Genomic DNA, 18053 nt, shown 5'->3' with positions numbered 1-18053 from the left:
AATGTATATCTTTTTCTTGACCGATTTTAAATAGCTTTCTCAGCTTAGAATTTCTTTTTTTTTTTTTTTTTTTTGAGACGGAGTCTCGCGAGTCTCACTCTGTCTCCCAGGCTGGAGTGCAATGGCGCAATCTCAGCTCACTGCAACCTCCGCCTCCTGGGTTCAAGCAATTCTTTGCCTCAGCCTCCCGAGTAGCTGGGATTACAGGCGCCCACCACCATGCCCGGCTAATTTTTAGTAGAGATAGGGTTTTGCTATGTTGGTCAGGCTGGTCTCGAACTCCTGACCTTAGGGGATCCACCCGCCTTGGCCTCCCAAAGTGTTGGGATTACAGGTGTGAGCCACTGTGTCCAGCCTCAAATACCCAACTTAATACTACATGTGACTGGGTGTGGTGGCTCACGCCTATAATCCCATCACTTTGGGAGGCCATGGCTGGCAGATCACTTGAAGTCAGGAGTTTGAGACCAGCCTGGCCAAATGGTGAAACCATCTCTACTAAAAATACAAAAATCAGCCAGGTGTGGTGGCACGCTTGCCAATAATCCCAGATACTACGGAGGCTGAGGCAGGAGAATCGCTTGAACCCAGGAGGCAGAGGTTGCAGTGAGCCGAGATTGCACCACTGTACTCCAGCCTGGGTGACAGAGCAAGACTTCATCTCAAACAAACAAACAAACAAAATCTCCCCCAGCCGGGCATGGTGGCTCATGCCTGTAATCCCAGCACTTTGGGAGACTGAGGCAGGGGGATCACAAGGTCAAGAGATCAAGATCATCCTCTCCAACATGGTGAAACCTTGTCTATACTAAAAATACAAAAAATTAGCTGGGTGTGGTGGTGCACACCTGTAGTCCCAGCTACTTGGGAGGCTGAGGCAGGATGATCACTTGAACCTGGGATGGTGAGGTTGCACTGAGCCGAGATCGCGCCAATGCACTCCAGCCTGGGCAACAGAGTGAGACTCTGTGTCAAAAAAAAAAAAAAAAAAAACTCCCCCAACACCCTTTATTCTTGCTCCTCACTTGAATGACAGAAAAAAAAATGGATTGAGTTCTTCATTTTATAAAAAATCTAAGGGAGGAATGAACAAGAGAAAAAGAGTGGGTGGTACTGAAATTAGCGTCCAAAGGCTTAGAATACCATTTATTTTTCCACCAAGACTGAAGGCCTACTCTATTCCTAGGCTCCTGTCACCACGGATCTGTTTCTCTTGTCCTCTCTCTTCTCCAGTGCTTTCCTGAACATAAAGAGTCGACTTTGGCTGAGCGTGGTGACTCATGCCTGTAATCCTAAGCACTTTGTGAGCCCAAGGCAGGAGGATCACTTGAGCCCAGGAGTTTGAGACCAAACTAATGAACAGAAATTTTTTTTTTAAATAGCTGCATGTGGTTGCATGTGCCTGTAGTCCCAGCTACTCAGGAGGCTGAGTGGGAGGATCGCTTGGGCCCAGGAGTTTGAGACTCCAGTGAGCCATGACCATGCCACTGCATTCCAGCCTGGGTGACTCCATCTCAAAAAAAAAAGAGAGTACACTCTTCTATCTGATCTTTCAATCAGACTACTCCCATGCCTCTGGTGGGATGGGAGTAGAATGCAGCTGTATAAATGGGACAAGGCCCCCTGGGATATGACTAGAAGGGAAAGAGTGGTGCAACATGACCAGAAGGGGCAAGGAGAACAATGTAACATGGGAGGACCTCCCTCTTCCCATATGCTGTTAATAATAATGTGATCTACCCATCCTACTTAGATACAAAGTAGGGCCGGGCGTGGTGGTTCACACCTGTAATCCTAGCACTTTGGGAGGCTAAGGAGGGCGGGTTGCTTGAGCTCAGGAGTTTTGAGACCAGCCCGGGCAAGATGGCGAAACCCTGTCTCCACCTAAAATACAAAATTCAAAAATTAGCCGGGTATGGTGGTGGGTGCTTGTGGTCCCAGCTACTCAGGAGACTGCAATGGGAGAATCACTTGAGCCTGAGAGGTTGAGGCTGCAGCGAGCCAAGATTGCGCCACTGCCCCCCTCCTCGGTGACAGAGAGACCTTGTCTCAAAAAAAAATTGAAAAGAAAAAGAATCACTCACTGGTAAACTGAGATTTGTGGACATGATGAGGTTTTCCCTTGTATGGGCTCTCCCGAGTACTTGATGTCTATCAAATCACTATCTGTATAAAAAAGGTTTGTGAAAGTAATATAATTCAAGGGAATATGTTTCTGTTTATGGGAGTGAAAGGAGTGCTGAGTGATATATCCAATTATTATTATTATTATTATCATTTTTGAGACGGAGTCTTGCTTTGTCACCCAGGCTGGAGTGCAATGGCGCAATCTTGGCTCACTGCAACCTCCGCCTCCCGGGTTCAAGCAATTCTCCTGCCTCAGCCTCCTGAGTAGCTGGGACTACAGGCGCATGCCACCACGCCCGGCTAATTTTTGTATTTTTAGTAGACAGGGTTTCACTGTGTTGGCCAGGCTGGTCTCGAACTCCTGACCTCATTATCTCTCCACCTTGGCCTCCCAAAGTATTGGGATTACAGGCGTGAGCCACCGCGCCCGGCTGAAATACCCAATTGTTAAGTGAACAGTAGTTACAGTTAGAAGGGAAACTTGGAGAAGGCAACATGGTTATCTGACTGGAATAAAAGAAAATGGGGAATCCTGAAGGGGTGGACTGCCCCTCCACACCTGTGGGCGTTTCTCATCAGGTGGAATGAGAGACTGAGAAAAGAAATAAGACACAGAGAGTAAGTATAGAGAAAGAAAAGTGGGCCCAGGGGACTGGCACTCAGCATACAGAAGACCCGTGCCCCAAGCTGGCACTGGTCTCTGAGTTCCCTCAGTATTTATTGATCATTCTCTCTACCATCTCGGAGAGGGGGATGTGGCAGGACAATAGGGTAATAGTGGGGAGATGGTCAGCCAGGAAAACATGTGAACAAAGGTCTCTGTGTCATAAGTAAGTTTAAGAAAAGGTGCTGTGCTTTGATGTGCCCATACACAAACATCTTGGTGCAATAAAGAGCAGTATTGCCGCTAGCATGTCTCACCTCCAGCCCTAAGGCGGTTTTCTCCTGTCTCAGTAAATAGAACGTACAATCGGGTTTTACACCTAGACATTGTATTCCCAGGGAGGAGCAGGAGACAGATGCCTTCCTCTTATCTCAACTGCAAAGAGGCCTTCCTCTTTTACTAATCCTCCTCAGCACAGACCCTTTAAGGGTGTCAGGCTGGGGGACGGTCAGGTCTTCCCCTTCCCAGGAGGCCATATCTCAGGCTATCACATGGGGAGAAACCTTGGACAATACCTGGCTTTCCTAGGCAGAGGTCCCTGTGGCCTTCAGCAGTGTATTGTGTCCCTGGGTACTTTCCGCAGTGTATTGTGTCCCTGGGTACTTGAGATTAGAGAATGGCCATGACTTCTAACAAGCATACTGCCTTCAAGCACTTTTTTAACAAAGCACATCCTGCACAGCCCTAAATCCAAACCTTGAGTCAGCACAGCACGTGTTTCTGCAAGCACAGGATTGGGGCTAGGGTTACAGATTAACAGCATCTCAAGGCAGAAGAATTTCTCTTAGTACAGAACAAAATAAGAGTCTCTTATGTCTACTTCTTTCTACATAGACACAGTAACAGTCTGATCTCTCTTTTCCCCACAGAATCCTATCTCATGGAAGTTTCATGGTAGGCAAATGCTCAGATATCCTGGGGGAAAGACTATTTCAGAAAGGAGAGAAGAAACATTCTCAGCCATAGCTTTTATAATTTGCAGAAAAAGACCCTTGCTGTTTTGGATTCTTTTTTGAAAAATGTGAACAACACAGAGAGAAGGGAGGCAAAAGAAGCCACATGAGGCTGGGTGTGGTGGCTCACGCCTGTAATCCCAGCACTTTGGAGTCTGAGGTGGGCGGATTAAGAGGTCAGCAGTTGGAGACCAGCCTGGCCAACATGGTGAAACCCTGTCTCTACTAAAAATACAAAAATTAGGCGTGGTGGCGAGCGCCTGTAATCCCAGCTGCTCGGGAGGCTGAGGCAGGATAATCGCTTGAACCCGGGAGGCGGAGGTTGCAGTTAGCAGAGATGACACCATTGCCCTCCCACTGGGTGACAGAGTGAGACTCCGTCTCAAAAAAAGAAAAGAAAAACAAAAAAAAACATGTGAAACCTCTTACTTTAGAGTTTCTACAACTTGGTTAAACCTGCCTAGTTAACTAATAAACATTTACTATTAAAAATCAATCATTATGCTAGATAGTAACTATTTAGTAATACAGGTTGGGAAGTAGAGAAGAAAGTAATTACACTGTAGGCTCCAGACAGTTTAAAGAAATTTTTCTTTTAAATGAAGTTTGAAATTTGATTTTCACAGTAAGCATTTTAATCAGAAAATGACTATTTTAATTACTACAAGGCTGACCTTGTGATTTGTAGTATTTCAAGTACTTTTACTTGGCTTAGAGTGATTTAGGAGGGCATTAAATCACTCCCAATTTCATCCAGGGGCAAGCAGGGGGTGGGGGGTTGGGGGTGTGTGGGAGGGAACCTCAAATCTATATAACTGTTGAAAGTGGTAGGGATGAAAGTATTTTTCTTCTGTGCTACATATGGAGTCCTCCTCATTTCAACATATTGGATTTAGTTTGTATGATGTTTCCAGTTATTGCAACCCTGTCATCTAGAAATTATAATTTTACCTCTTAGTTTCCAATGCTTATGCTATTTTACTTATTAGAAACTATCATAATTCTGCAAGCAAAATGACATACACCACACACACAGAGTTCTTCAGTCATTAACATCACTTACATAGTGATCCATTTTCAGTTATCATGGAATGTACACACAAAACCATGATAAACAATTAGTACAGACACATTGTTTCCTGTGATCTCACCTACTCCACTAAGCCACAATCCTATGGACCCTACATGACATTCACAACCCTGTTGAGCCCATCTCATAATTCCATACGAACATAGCAAAGCAAACTCAGAAACTACTTATTCCAGTTACACAATCTCACACACAAATCACAACTAATTATTCTAAACGGCTTATCAGCTTCTTGGAAAGTTAAATGTAAACTTACCAATTACCCAGCAACTTTTCTTCTAAATATCTGCCCAGGAGAAACGGAAAAGTGCCAGCTTTATTCATAATGTATAAAACCTGCCAAATGTTCAACAACAGAAAAATGACTACACAAATTGTGGTCTATTTGCACAATGTAGTGCTGTTCAGAAAAAGAAAACTGAACTACACATGAAATCTCGCAGACATTAGGGTAAACTAAAGGAGAAATATGGAATTCCGGAACTGACAGTTACAGTGACACAAATCAGAACTATGGCTGTCTCTGCTTTGAAACTGACTGCAAAGGACACCAGCAAACTTTCCGGTGCTGCTAGTGTTGTAAACCAAAAATAAAATCCTAAGCACCCTCAGACCATCTGAATGGACTCCCCCTCTTGGCCAGGGCATTCCTAACCTGAAAAACTACTAGTAAAGTCATGATAGAAAGGAGGGGGGCGGGCTGGTCGGACATGCCTCATTATACCCTCCTCCATTTTGGAATTACTGATAAAAAAAGACCCCAAGTCTGAAAAGAAGCATTTACACTCTTTTCTGTGTGAAGCCTGCTACCTGCTATCCTAAGTCTTACGTCAATAACTCTCAACCCATTGTCAATCAAATAATCTCTGAATCTATCTATGACCCGGAAAGGCCACCCACCTTCCAGTTGTCCCGCCTTTTCGGAGGGAATCAATATACATTTTACATGTATTTTACCGGTGTCTCATATTGCCCTAAAAGGTATAAAACCACATAAATCCCGACCACCCTGGGCACAGATTCTCAAGATGTTCTGAAGGCTGTGCCACCGGCCATTGGTCCCTCATATTTAGCTCAAAATAAGTCTCTTCAAATACTTTAGAGTTTGAGTCTTTTCGTCAACAGTGTAGAACACGCACTAGGGCGGACACACACACACTGAGCCTCCGCTACCTGCCAGATTCCATTCCGAGGCTTTCTCATAGTGCAAAACGGACAAAAACTCCAAGTCACCCTCCGGTTCACGACCACGGATCACATCCTGAGGCCCCCACATTTAGAAGCCACAGTAGAGCAAAACCTCGCCCGACTCAGGCTCCGAGTTCTCCGTTCGACCCTCCCAGGCCTAAAGCCGGTACCCGCTTCAGGGCCTTCCCAGCCCGGCCCTCCAGTTTCTTCTTCGGCCTCTCTTAGCTTGGGGTTCAGGTTTTCTCCTCGGCTGTACAGCCGGTCCGCAACTCCCTTCACCCTCCGCAGCCCGGGCTTCCGGTTCTTTCCAGAGGTGGGCAGGGGCCACCTAGACTTCCGCAGGCCCCCACCTCCCTCACGGTCACCCTCGCCCCAACTTCCTGTTCCTCATTCTGCCCTCCCAGCCTGGGTTCTCGGTTACTGCCTCGACCCCACCTTGCCACCGGGGACCACCAACCGCCTCTTCCGCTCCGGGAGGACGCGCAGCCGCAGCCTCCGCCGAGGGCAAGGGTCTACGCACCCGGAAACTCCAGAAGTCTGTGGCCTGGTGTGGCCCCTGCGGCCAACGGGCTCGGCTTGAGCTTCAGGGCGCTTTCGTTGTTGGACTACGTTTCCCACAGGCCCTAGAGCCGCTAATGAACTTTGACCTTTGCATCTCTTTCCGGTGTTTTGGTTATTGGGTTAATCCTGACTCGGGCCAGGCTGCGGGAGGAGCTTGCGGTGAAGTGTCCCCGCGCTGCCAGGCGAGGTCAGTCCACGTGGAGCCGGGAGCCTCAGGCCTCTGTACGCGGGAGCTGCGGACGATGGTTGCTGGTGCTGTTGCTTGTTATGGCGTCATTGTGGTGTGTGTGTGTATGTATGTGTGTGTGTGACGAGACCCTAGTGTGTTCCGTGGGTGCTCTTTGATCGGGCTCATAGGACGGTGAGTAGGGGCGGGGCCTATCGTGTGACCCTGGTCTATAGTAACGTGATCGTGTGACAACACTGTTGTGACTGACCAACTATAAGTATGAACGGGGTAGAGGCTTTTTTTTTTTTTTCTTGAGCCTGTAGAAGTTTGTTTTGGGTAAAACGTCATTTTTCCGACTCTGGGATGTTTGTGATGTAATCTCTTCTTGAGGTCTTACACACACACACGCATATAGATAGATTAGACAGATATGTAGAAGATAGATAGATGATAGATAAATGATAGATAGATAGATACGATAGATAAATGAAGTTTCCTGGGAAAGGGGAAGGCATAGGTGTAGTATTCATTCCTGGGATAACTCCTCTTGCATGAATTTAGAGGCCATTTATACATTAAAGAACTACAGTATGTCCTGAGCTGTGTCCCCTGGAAACTGCTGTGAACTTAAAGAGTACACCTCTAGGCCTTGGTCGTACCTTTTTCTCGGATACAGGGCGGAGTCGACAATATTCTAGTTTCCCTCTTCGATCTGGGTGTGTTTGTTGTGTGTGATGGGCTTTTCTGGTGGTGAACAGTGTGTTCTTATTTAACCAGTCCAGGATGTCATGCGTCCTTTCTCCCTCTTGGTTATGTAGTTCTGCAAGTGAAGGCCCCCTGAAGTGGAAGACAGCATTGGTACTAATGGCCAGCTCAAGGTTAGTTTATTTTTTTGTTCATTTACCTGTCCCTTGGCCTTCCCTTCCCATTTAACAACAAGACCGTAGAGATGGGTCCCCTTGTCCTCCAGTGACTTTCCAAATGCCCATTTCCTTTTCATTGAATATTCACATACCGATTATGTGAATTGAAATCATTCAATTCCCCCATGTGCTTCTTTTTTTCCAAAGGATTCTTATGGTATAGAAATACAGCTCCGGGAGGAGAAGTTAAAACATTTTTTTAGAATGTAATTTGTTAAGGAGGAGATGAGTGATTAAGTAGAATAGCACACTAGATACCTTTGATCTTATTTATAGACTTGATTTGCAAACAAATCAAGATAGGAGATGGTAGGTATTAATCAGTAAGTGACAAAGTTGGCTTTGGAGACATCTAGGAGTGGGAATATGATAGGAGTTTTGTGCAGAGAAGGCTATGTCAACAAGGGCAGGGAGTTTTTCCAGAACATTCATGAGGGGATTTAAGTGGTGACAACCAAATCTTGTTTGAGATTTGGCAGTGTTACTGATTCAGACAACATATTGCTGTAGATGGTGAGAGGCAGCCTGATACAGTGGTGTTTGAGTCCAAAGCAGCACAGTCTAATACTAATATAATATAAAGCCACTTAGGTAATTTAAAAATTTCCATTAGACAGTTGTTGTTGTTGTTGTTTTTTTTGAGACAGAATTTCACTCTTGTTGCCCAGGCTGGAGTACAATGGTACGATCTCAGCTCACTGCAACCTCTGCCTCCCAGGTTCAAGTGATTCTCTTGCCTCAGCCTCCCAAGTAGCTGGGATTACAGGTGCTCGCCACCATGCCTGGCTAATTTTTGTATTTTTAGTAGAGACGGGGTTTCATCATGTTGGCCAGGCTGGTCTCAAACTCCTGACCTCAGGTGATCCACCCACCTCAGCCTCCCAAAGTGTTAGGATTACAGGTGTGAGCCACTGTGCCCAGCTTTAAACACATTTTAAAAAGGAAAAGAAACAGTTGAAGTTAATTTTGGCAATGTATTTTATTTAAACCAATATATCCAAAATATTATTTCAACATATAATGATATGAATACACTGAAGGACTTTACACTCATATCTTTATACCAAGTTTTCAAAATCTGGTGTATGTTTTATTGTTATTGCATGTGTCAATTTGGATGCTAAATTTTCAGTGTTTACGGTGAATTATAGTCCTACCAACACAATAAAGTTGCGTTTAATAGAAAAACATTTATATTGCTTTTGTATTTACATTTAAATTAATTAAAATTAAATGTAATCCTGTGTTAATTAGCTTAGGAAAAGAGAAAAAAAATTAAAATTCAGTTATATGTTCACACTACATTTCAAAGGGGTTAATAGTTACTCATTTTTCCAGTTTACAGTTTATTGGTATAGAATGTAGACAATAATTATATCAGTGCTTTAGGGTCTTTGTGAAGCCTGGATACATTAATATGGACATAACCCTAGAGAATTTAATAAAGGCATGGCACTTTAAATCCTTATCTGCAAGGGAAGAAAAAGCTGGTTTGTGAAGATTCTTAGTATTCCCCATACATTTTCTGTAAATCAAGAACAATGAAAATATAAAGTTAACTTTGATGGGCACTTGAAATGAATTTTTTAAAAGCCAGATTTGCAAATGTTCTATTAACTTAAAGCAATTTGACTCTTAGGTTCGATGATTTGCTAGAAGGACTCACAGAACTTAGAAAAGTTGTTATGCTCATGGTTATTGCTCATTACAATGAAAAGGTGCACATTAAAATCAGCAAAGGGAAAAGTTGCATAGGGCAAAAGATCGGGAGAAACCAGATGCAGCCTTCCAGTGCAGTTGCACGGGCAGCACCTGATTCTCCCAACAACAATGTGCAAATACAGATGTAAAGCATGGCCAACCAAGGAAGTTCTCCTAAGCCGTGGTTTCCAGAGTTTTTTGTTTTGCTTTGTTTTCTCGTGGTCTCGTCAGTTTTTTTGTTTTTTGTTTTTTTTTCTGAGATAGGGTCTCGCTCTCCCGCCCAGGCTGAAATGCAGTAGTGTGGTCACACCTCACCATAGCCTCTACTTCCCGGCCTCAAGGGATCCTCCCACCTCAGTCTCCTGAGTAGCTGGGACTACAGGCACACACCACGACACCTGGCTAATTTTTGCGTTGTTTGTATAGATGGAGTTTTGCCATGTTGCCCAAGCTGCTCTTGAACTCTTGAACTCTTGGGCTGAAGTGATCCCCCTGCCTCTGCCTCCCAAAGTGTTGGAAGGTGTAAGCCACTGCCCTGGCCTGTGTCTGGGGTTTTTATTGAGGATCAGTCGTGTAGGCATGAAGGTTCTATGCACTGACCTTAGCTACTTAGTCAAGCCTATCCAGAAGTCAGATTGGTACAGGTATTTATCATAAACCACATTGTTACAAAAGCTATCTGGCATGGGTAAGACCTCAGATATACATAGACTCTCTTATCAGGCAGGATACTCTAACTGCTCAAAGATTATCTCCCAGGAGCTGGTCAAGGACTATTCTTTGGAATGTACAGGGTTTGAGCACTCTAAACCAATTCTTCTTCTTCTTCTTTTTTTTTTTTTTTGCAACAGAGTCTTGCCCTTTCACCCAGGCTGGAGTGCAGTTGTGTGATCTCGGCTCACTGCAACTCTGCCTCCCAGGCTCAAGCAATTCTCATGCCTCAGCCTCCCGAGATGCTGGGACTACAGCTGTGTACCACCACACCCAGCAATTTTTTTTTTTTTTTTTCTTTTCAGTAGAGACAGGGTTTCACTATGTTGGCCAGGCTAGTCTGGAACTCCTGGCCTCATGTTATCTGCCCACCTCAGCCTCCCTAAGTGCTGGGATTATGGGCATAAGCCACTGTACCCAGCCAGTTTTTAAAAAAATAATTTATTTCTCTTTGTTGATAGGTCATTTTCCTGATTTCCTTTTTAGTTCTTTTTCAGTTTTCCTTTAGTTCTATAAGCATATTTAAGACAGCTTTTACAAAGTCTTTTTCTAGTTAGTCCAATGCTTTTGTTTCTTCAAAGGTAATTTATTTTGCTCCTTTGATGGGACCCTGTTTTCCTGTGTCTTTGTATGCCTTGCAGTCTTTTGTTGAAAATTGGGCATTTGGGCCGGGTGCGGTGGCTCAAGCCTGTAATCCCAGCACTTTGGGAGGCCGAGATGGGCGGATCACGAGGTCAGGAGATCGAGACCATCCTGGCTAACACGTTGAAACCCCATCTGTACTAAAAAAAATACAAAAAACGAGCCAGGCGACGTGGCAGGCGCCTGTAGTCCCAGCTACTCGGGAGGCTGAGGCAGGAGAATGGCGTAAGCCCGGGAGGCGGAGCTTGCAGTGCGCTGAGATCCGGCCACTGCACTCCAGCCTGGGCGACAGAGCCAGACTCCGTCTCAAAAAAAAAAAAAAAGAAAGAAAGAAAATTGGGCATTTGAAGAAACTGCTACTTCTCCTAATTTTTGCAGACCGTTAGAGAAGATCTTCACTAATTAGGGCCTTGGGATCATCTCAGGGTGAAAGTCTAAAGTCTTATGTTTTTCCGGGGTCTGTAGCATGCCTGTGCTTGCACCTATGTATGTGCTTTTACCAGTTTCCCCAATATGCATAACTGCTTTCAAATGCCTTAATTTCCATAGGGTCTCATCCTTGCTTTTTAGGTCCTTGATGTTACATTATATTTTCCCACCAGTAATCGTTTGCTCCAAGTATCCACAGGTGTCCAGGCAATTAAAATATCATTGAGTTTTGCATATTGATCTTATATCCTGCAGTGCTGCTGCACTTATTTCTAGTTTTAATAGTGTTTTAGCTTTGATGCACCACAGTACCCACTGTCCTTTGTGGCTTTTACCTGCCTGAGATCTGAGCTGTGCAGCTTTTTACATGTCAAAACTCAAAAGTCAGAGTGGCTCACGCCTGTAATCCCAGCACTTTGGGAGGCCGAGGCAGATGGATCACTTGAGGTCAGGAGTTCGAGCCCAGCCTGGCCAACATAGTGAAACCCCGTCTCTATTAAAAATACAAAAATTTGCCAGATGTGGTGGCAGGTGCCTATAATCCCAGCTGCACAGGAGGCTGAGGCAGGAGAATTGCTTGAATCCAGGAGGAGGAGGTTGCAGTAAGCCGAGATCACGCCACTGCACTCCAGCCTAGATGACAGAGCGAGACTCCGTCTCAAAAAAAAATCAGACAAAAGAGAAACCAGTACCTCAGTACCTCAAGGAGCCCGCAGACAGATTGGCATGTTCCAAATAAGCTCTGCTTTGTTCCTTCTGGCCTGAAGCGGGGAAATGGGAACTGGGCTGCTTCTTCCAGGCTGCACTAGAGATGGAATAAGGGCACCAGTAACATCATCAACAAAGTCACTACCATTTTGAAGTAGCTTTCTCTTGACTGGGAATTTGTTTGATAGTTACAGTCTTTGAGTGATTTCCAGACCCTTACAAAGATATTTTAGCTAGTCTCTAGTTGTTTTTTAAATGTTTCACTAGAAAATAGGGAATTGAAACTTCCTCAACTGCCATCTTGCTGATGTTATTCTCATGGTTCTGTTATTATTTTCCTGATGTCTAATGATTTTGAGCATCTTTCCATGTGCTTGTTGGCCATTTGTTCATCTTTTATGAAGAAATGCCTACTGAAATCTTTTGCCAGTTTTTAACTTGGGCTGTTTGTCTTTTTGTTGGGCTGAGTTGTAGGAGTTTTTATGTATTCTGGATGTTAAATGCTTATGAGATATATGATTTGCAAATATTTTCTACATTGTGCAGGCTGTCTTATCAGTTTCTTCTATAATGATTTTTTGATGCATAAAAGCTTTTAGTTTTGATAAATCCTAATTTATCAACATTTTGTTTTTGCTGCTTGTGCTTTTGGTGTCATCATTTAAGAATCCATTGCCAAGTATAGGCCAGATGCGGTGGCTCAGACTGTAATCCCAGCACTTTGGGAGGCAGAGGTGGGTGGATCACTTGAGGTCAGGAGTTTGAGACCAGCCTGGCCTGCATGGTGAAACCCCGTCTTCTATTAAAAATACAACAAATTAGCCAGGCATGGTGGCAGGTACCTGTAATCCCAGCTACTCAGGAGGCTGAGGCAGGAGAATCACTTGAACCTGGGAGGTGGAGGTTACGGTGAGCCGAAATGGCGCCACTGCACCCCAGTCTGGGTGACAGAGTGAGACTCCATCTCAAAAAAAAAAAAAAAAGAACCCATTGCCAAATACAAGTTCATGATGACTTACTGCTACATTTCCTTTTAAGAGTTTTATAGTTTTGGCTGGGCGCGGTGGCTCAAGCCTGTAATCCCAGCACTTTGGGAGGCCGAGACGGGTGGATCGCGAGGTCAGGAGATCGAGACCAACCTAGCTAACACGGCGAAACCCCGTCTCTACTAAAAAAATACAAAAAACTAGCCGGGCGAGTTGGCGGGCGCCTGTAGTCCCAGCTACTTGGGAGGCTGAGGCAGGAGAATGGCGTAAACCCGGGAGGCGGAGCTTGCAGTGAGCTGAGATCCGGCCACTGCACTCCAGCCTGGGCGACAGAGCGAGACTCCGTCTCAAAAAAAAAAAAAAAAAAAGAGTTTTATAGTTTTAGCTGTTATATTTGGGTCATTGATCTGTTTTCAGTTACTTTTTTTATGTGTTGTTAAGGAATTATGCAATTTCATTCTTTTGCATGTGGATATTCAATTTTCCTGGCACCATTTGTTGAAAAGACTATTCTTTCCTCGATTTCATTAGATTGGCAACCTTGTCAAAAATCACTTGACCCTAGTTACACTGGTTTAAATTTTCACCCAGTTCTATTCCATTGATCAATATATCTATCCATATTCAGTGCCCCACAGTCTTGATTACTGTGGTTTTATAGTCAGTTTTGAATTGGGAAATACCAGTCTTACAGCTTTCTTTTGGCTATTCTGAATCTCTTGCAGTGTCATATGAATTTTTATTTTTTTTTTCTGGAGACAGAGTCTCGCTCTGTTGCCCAGGCTATAATGCAGTGGTGTGATCTTGGCTCACTACAACCTCCGCCTCCTTCAAGCACTTCTCCTGCCTCATCCTCCCGAGTAGCTGGGATTACAGGTGCCTGCCACCACACCAGGCTAATTTTGGTATTTTTAGTAGAGATAGGATTTTACCATATTGGCCAGGCTGGTCTCGAACTCCTGACCTCAGGTGATGTATCTGTCTTGGCCTCCCAAAGTGCTAGGATTACAGGCATGAGCCACCAGGCCTGGCCCTTTTTTTGTTGTTGTTGTTGTTTTTGATACAAGGTATCACTCCATCACCCGGGCAGGAGTTCAGTGGTGCAATCACAGCTCACTGCAGCCTCAGCCTCCGGGGCTCAAGTGATCCTCCCACGCTAGCTCCAGCCCCCGACCCCTCCACCCCCCACCTCCCCAACAGCTGGGACCACAAGTAAGCACCACCATGCCTGGCTAATTTTTTTGTATTTTTGGTAGAGACAGGGTTTCACCATGTTGGCCAAGCTGGTCCTGAACTCCTGGGCTCAAGCGATCTGCCTGCCTCAGCTTCCCAAAAGTATTGGGATTGGTGATATGAGCCACTACACCTGGCCTCCTTTTGTTTTTAATTGATTTGTTGTACTGTACCATTTTAATTCCCTTGTCATTTCTTTTATATAAGCTAATTGTTTTCTTAGCATGTGTTCTGGAGATTACAGTGAATATTTTACATTTACAAATAACTGGTTTGAATTAATAAACTTTGGTCAGGGAACTCCAAGACCACTTTCAGTTTCACTGACTGCTAGATGGACTCACACAACTCAGAAAAGTGTTGTTGTTGTTGTTGTTGTTTTACCACTAGTGAAAGGATCACATTAAAATTAATAAAAGCTGGCTATTCCGGGGGCCAGAATTTATCTTCTAGGTGTTAGTCAAGGGCTAGAACTTTCTTTGGAATAGGCAGGGTTTAAACATTCCAGACACTGCTGCGCTCCAGCCTGGGCAAAAGAGTGAGATCCTGTCTCAAATAAACAAAATTCCAGACTTGTTAAGTCAAAACTGTTGCACACTCCTTAGCTTTAATGGTATATCCAAAACTTGTTCCTATACAGTTCTGCTCCTTTTCATGATGTTTTGTCACAGATTACATTTTTATACATTGTGTGCCCTTTAACATTGGTTTGTAATGACTGTTTTATGCATTCATTAGTCTTTTAAATCATATTGGGGAAATAAAAAGGACCTACAAGCCCAAGATGCAATAGACTTTTGTATTTGCCTATTTAGCTACCTTTATCTTTTTTTGTTGTTGTTGTTGAGACTGAGTCTCACTCTGTCACCCAGGCATGAGTGCAGTGGCATGATCTCGGCTCACTACAACCTCCGCCTCTGGGGTCAAGCAGTTCTCCTACATCAGCCTCCTAAGTAGCTGGGATTATAGGCGTGTGCCACCATGCCCAGCTAGTTTTTTTTATTTTTAGTAGAGACAGGGTTTCACCGTGTTGGCCAGGCTGGTCTTGAACTCCTGACTTTGTGATTCGCCTGCTTTGGCCTCCCAAAGTGCTGGGATTACAGGTATGAGCCACCGCGCCCGGCCTGTTCTTCATTTTTGTACGTGGCTTTGAGTTACTTTCTACTGTCTTTTTATTCCAACTTGCAGGGCCCTCTTAGCTTTTCTATTATGGCATGTCTTCAAATGAGGTTCGTCAGTTTTTATTTACTTGGGTATGTTTTAGTTTCTCCTTCATTTTTGTTTTTGGTTTCTTTTTTCAACTTTTATTTTCGATTCAGGGGGTACATTTGCAGGTTTGTTACATGAGTATATTGTATGATGCTGAGATTTGGGGTACAATTGATCTTGTCTTCCAGGTAGTGAACCTAGTACCCAATAGTTTTTCAACTCTTGTTTCTCTCCCTTCCTCCCGCCTCTAGTAGTCGCAGTGTATATTGTTCCTATATTTATGTCTTTCTGTACCCAGTGTTTAGCTCCCACTTAGCAGTGAGAACATGCAGTATTTTATTTTCTTTTTCTGCATTAATGCTTTTAGAATAATGGCCTCTAGCTACACCCATGTTGCTTCAAAGGACATGATTTTTTCTTTTTTATGTATGGTATTCCATGACATATGTATACCACACTTTATTTATCCAAGCCACTGTTGAGGGCACCTAGGTTGATTCTGTGTATTTGCTATTGTGAATAGTGCTGTGATGAACATGAGTGCATGTGTCTTTTTGGTTAAATGATTTATTTTCTTTTGGGTATGTACCCAGTAATGGGATTGCTGAGTCAAATGGTTGTTCTGTTTTTAGTTATTTGAGAAATCTCCAAACTGCATCCCACAGTGGCTAAACTAATTTACACTCCCACCAACAGTGTATAAGCATTCCCTTTTCTCCGCAACCTCACCAACATCTGTTCATTTTGACTTTTTAACAACCATTCTGACCGATATGAGATGGCTAACTCATTGTGGTTTTGATTTGCATTTCTCTGATGGTTAGTGGTGTGGGGCATTTTAAAAAGTGTGTTTGTTGGCTGCTTGTATGTCTTTTGAGAAGGGTCTGTTCATATTCTTTACCCACTTTGAGTGGGGTGGTTCTCTGCTTGTTGAATTGTTTAAATTCCTTGTAGATTCTGGATATTAGACCTTTGTTAAATGCATAGTTTGTGAATATTTTCTCCCATTCTGTAGGGTGTTGTTTACTCTGTTGATAATTCCTTTTGCTGAGCGGAAGCTCTTTAGTTAGGTCTCACTTGTCAATTTTTGTTTTGTCTCAGTTGCTTTTGAGGAATTAGTCATAAATTCTTTGCCAAGGCTGATGTTTACAGGGGTATTTCCTAGGTTTTCTTCTAGGATTTTTAGTTTTAGTTCTCACATTTAAGCCTTTCATCAAACGTGAGTTAATTTTTGTATATGTTGAAAGGTACGGGTCCACTTTCATTCTTCTGCATGAAGGGGTGGCCTGCCCCTCCACACTTGTGGGTGTTTCTCCTCGTTAGGTGGAGGGGGAGACTTGAGAAAAGAAATAAGACACAGAGACAAAGTATAGAGAAAGAAAAGCGGGGCCCAGGGGACCAGTGCTCAGCTTACAGAGGACCCACACCGGCACCGGCCTCTGAGTTCCCTTAGTATTTATTGATAATTATCTTTACCATCAAAAAGATAAGGGAGTGGCTAGCCAATAGGATCATTGTAGGGAGGAAATCAGCAGTAAGACATATGAACAAAAATCCTTGCAACATGAATAAGTTTAAAGGAAAATGCTGTGCCTTGAGATGCATATGCAAACATCTCCATAAACCTTTAGCAGCATTGCTCCAGCAAGTCCCACCTTATTCCTAAAGGCGGTTTTCTCCTTGCTCAGTAAACAAAGCACACAATGGGTTTTACCCGGAGATGTTCCATTGCCCAGGGACGGGCAGGATTTTTAACCAGCAAGCTGCCTTCAGGTACTTGTTTAACAAAGACACATCCTGCATAGCCCAATATCCATTAAACCTTGAGTTACCACAGCGCATGTTTCTTGCAAGGACAAGGTTGGGGTTAGGGTCACAGATTAACAGCATTTCAAATACAGAACTAAATGGAGTCTCTTATGTCTACTTCCTTCTATATAGACACGGTAACAGGCTGATCTCTCTTTCTTTTCCCCACACTGCATATGCCAGTCATCCCAGCACCATTTATTGAATAGGGAGTCCTTTCCTCATTGCTTATTTTTGTTGACTTTGTCAAAGATCACTCGGTTGTAGGCGCGTGACGTTCTTTCTAGGTCCTCTATTCTATTCCACTGGTCTGTGTGTCCGTTTTTGTATCAAGACCATTGCGTTTTGGTTACTGTAGCCTTGTAGTATAGCTTGAAGTCAGGTAATGTGATGCAACCAGCATTGTTCATTTTGCTTAGGATTGCGTTGGCTATTCAAGCCCTTTTTTGGTTCCATGTGAATTTTTAAATAGCTTTTTCTAGTTCTGTGAAGAATGTCCTTGGTAGTTTGATAGGAATAGCATTGAATCTATAAATTGCCCTGGGCAGTATCGCCATTTTAATGATACTGTTTCTTCCTACCATGTTTTTCCATTTGTGTCATCTGATTTTTTTTTTTTTTTTTTTTTTTGAGCCGGAGTCTCGCTTTGTCGCCCAGGCTGGAGTGCAGTGGCCGCATCTCAGCTCACTGCAAGCTCTGCCTCCCGGGTTTACGCCATTCTCCTGCCTCAGCCTCCCGAGTAGCTGGGACTACAGGCGCCTGCCACCTCGCCCGGCTAATTTTTTTTATTTTTTAGTAGAGATGGGGTTTCACCGTGTTAGCCAGGATGGTCTCGATCTCCTGACCTCGTGATCCGTCTCGGCCTCCCAAAGTGCTGGGATTACAGGCTTGAGCCACTGTGCCCGGCCCATCTGATTTCTTTGAGCAGTGTTTTGTGGTTCTCATTGTAG

At 43.9% G+C, this 18053-nt stretch overlaps 2 protein-coding genes across 5 annotated transcripts in view; one reads left to right on the top strand and one right to left on the bottom strand.

Moving 5' to 3' along the window:
* ZNF382 (zinc finger protein 382) overlaps positions 1 to 6403 on the bottom strand; it is a 58078-nt gene extending 51675 nt beyond the window's left edge. Inside the window, exons 1-2 of one of the 2 annotated variants that reach the window (XR_750380.2) lie at positions 6008 to 6307; positions 5091 to 5170 (exon numbers count right to left, since the gene is read on the bottom strand). The gene's annotated coding sequence lies outside the window, so the exon portion shown is untranslated. Of the gene's footprint in view, positions 1 to 5090; positions 5171 to 6007 lie in introns of both variants that reach the window. The other variant, XM_030942940.1, reaches the window with a different exon arrangement.
* A 39-nt stretch (positions 6404 to 6442) lies between these two features.
* The window catches only part of ZNF529 (zinc finger protein 529), a 29158-nt gene continuing 17547 nt past the window's right edge, over positions 6443 to 18053 (top strand). Inside the window, exons 1-2 of one of the 3 annotated variants that reach the window (XM_010385644.2) lie at positions 6443 to 6770; positions 7571 to 7630. In XM_010385644.2, the coding sequence (XP_010383946.2) occupies positions 6658 to 6770; positions 7571 to 7630 (173 nt within the window). In that variant the 5' untranslated portion in view covers positions 6443 to 6657. Of the gene's footprint in view, positions 6836 to 7570; positions 7631 to 18053 lie in introns of all 3 variants that reach the window. The other 2 variants (XM_010385643.2, XM_030942942.1) reach the window with 2 other exon arrangements.

This window comes from Rhinopithecus roxellana, chromosome 12 (genome assembly GCF_007565055.1).
Source record: "Rhinopithecus roxellana isolate Shanxi Qingling chromosome 12, ASM756505v1, whole genome shotgun sequence".
Taxonomy (NCBI): domain Eukaryota; kingdom Metazoa; phylum Chordata; class Mammalia; order Primates; family Cercopithecidae; genus Rhinopithecus; species Rhinopithecus roxellana.
The sequence above is the reverse complement of the archived record's forward strand: the minus strand, read 5'-3'. Positions and strand labels throughout refer to the sequence as shown.